This window comes from Arvicola amphibius, chromosome 13 (assembly GCF_903992535.2).
Source record: "Arvicola amphibius chromosome 13, mArvAmp1.2, whole genome shotgun sequence".
Taxonomy (NCBI): Eukaryota; Metazoa; Chordata; class Mammalia; order Rodentia; family Cricetidae; genus Arvicola; species Arvicola amphibius.
In genome coordinates, this window is record NC_052059.1 from 47,812,145 (window position 1) to 47,813,796 (window position 1,652).

Consider the following 1,652-nt stretch of genomic DNA (forward strand, 5'->3'; position numbering starts at 1 on the left):
GCCTGGGAATCATTATAGGGCTGAGTTAAACCTCTGCTCTGCCATCTAGCTGCTTTTTAGCCAGCCACTGTGTCCACAGCTCAATGTCTCAGTCTGCAAATGTGCACCTAGAAGAAGTCCAGTCACCCAGGAAGGCTGTGAGGATCAACTGAGAGGATCCAGTGGAAGTATTAGACTCACCACACAGCAAGCAACCAATGTGGAAACCTTCCATTCCTTCTCCTTTGTTCTGGACACAAAAGCACTCCCACAGGTTAATCCAACACCCAACATTCTTAATTCAGAATAAAGGCCCCTTGTGTCCTCAGTCTCCCATAAGACTGAGGAAACAGGTCTCTCCTCCAGCCCGGCAAGATGCCCAAGGGAAAGAAGGCCAAGGGGAAGAAGGTGGCCCCGGCCCCCGCCGTCCTGAAGAAGCAGGAGGCAAAGAAGGTGGTGAATCCTTTGTTTGAGAAGAGGCCTAAGAACTTTGGCATTGGGCAGGACATCCAGCCCAAGAGGGATCTCACACGCTTCATCAAATGGCCCCGCTACATCAGGCTGCAGCGGCAGAGGGCCATCCTCTATAAGTGGCTCAAAGTTCCTCCTGCCATTAACCAGTTCACCCAGGCCCTGGACGGGCAAACAGCTACCCAGTTGCTTAAACTTGCCCACAGGTACAGGCCAGAGACCAAGCAGGAGAAGAAGCAAAGGCTGCTGGCCCGTGCTGAGAAGAAAGCTGCCGGCAAAGGGAATGTCCCAACTAAGAGACCACCTGTCCTTCGAGCGGGCGACAATACAGTCACCACTTTGGTAGAGAACAAGAAGGCTCAGCTGGTGGTGATTGCCCACGACGTAGACCCCATTGAGCTGGTGGTCTTCCTGCCTGCCCTGTGTCGGAAGATGGGGGTCCCCTACTGCATCATCAAGGGAAAGGCCAGGCTGGGGTGGCTGGTCCATAGGAAGACGTGCACCACTGTTGCCTTCACACAGGTTAATTCGGAAGACAAGGGTGCTCTGGCCAAACTGGTGGAAGCTATTATTAGGACCAACTACAATGACAGATATGATAAGATCCGCCGCCACTGGGGAGGCAACGTCCTGGGTCCTAAATCTGTGGCTCAAATTGCCAACCTGGAAAAGGCAAAGGCCAAAGAACTCGCCACTAAACTGGGTTAAATGTACTGCTGAGTTTTCTGTACATCAATATAATTACAAAACTTCAAAAAAAAAAGACTGAGGAAACAACCCATTTCCTTAAAAAGTGTGAGGGGAGGATGGTAAGGAAGCTGTTGAGAGTGGAGTAGCTTTAGAGACCTTCAGGATAAGGTTATCCTAAATGAGAAGGAGTGGCGTTAAGGCAGGTGGATGGCAAGCCCTTGATGCAGTGGTGCAGCTCAGAGACCTGCTTAGAACATCCTCAAGCCTGCATAAATGAAAAGGAGCCATCTGCCTGCCAAGAATCACCAGCCTCTCACCCACGCAGGAGAGGCGGCTCTCGCAGAGACCAAAGGAACATCTCTCTCCAGAGGACCAAAACCGCACATCAAAACCAAAGCTCTCTGTTGGTATGGATTTGTGACAGCTACAACCAAACCATTCCTGTGGCTTACCTTTCATAGCAGATGTCCTCTCTGTCTTTGGCTACAGAAATATTTCCAAAGTAGATGCCA

The 1,652-nt window shown here is 50.8% G+C and overlaps 1 protein-coding gene across 1 annotated transcript; it reads left to right on the top strand.

The window, feature by feature from the left end:
* The first annotated feature begins 348 nt into the window (after positions 1-348).
* On the top strand, positions 349-1,158 carry LOC119800501 (60S ribosomal protein L7a-like). The gene has a single exon (XM_038310697.1). The coding sequence runs from the start codon at positions 355-357 to the stop codon at positions 1,156-1,158; it is 804 nt and encodes a 267-aa protein (XP_038166625.1). The 5' UTR covers positions 349-354.
* The last annotated feature ends 494 nt before the right edge of the window (positions 1,159-1,652 follow it).

Excerpts from the sequence above, each read along its gene's own strand:
- LOC119800501 (XM_038310697.1), top strand. The coding sequence starts at position 355 with ATGCCCAAGGGAAAGAAGGCCAAGGGGAAGAAGGTGGCCCCGGCCCCC.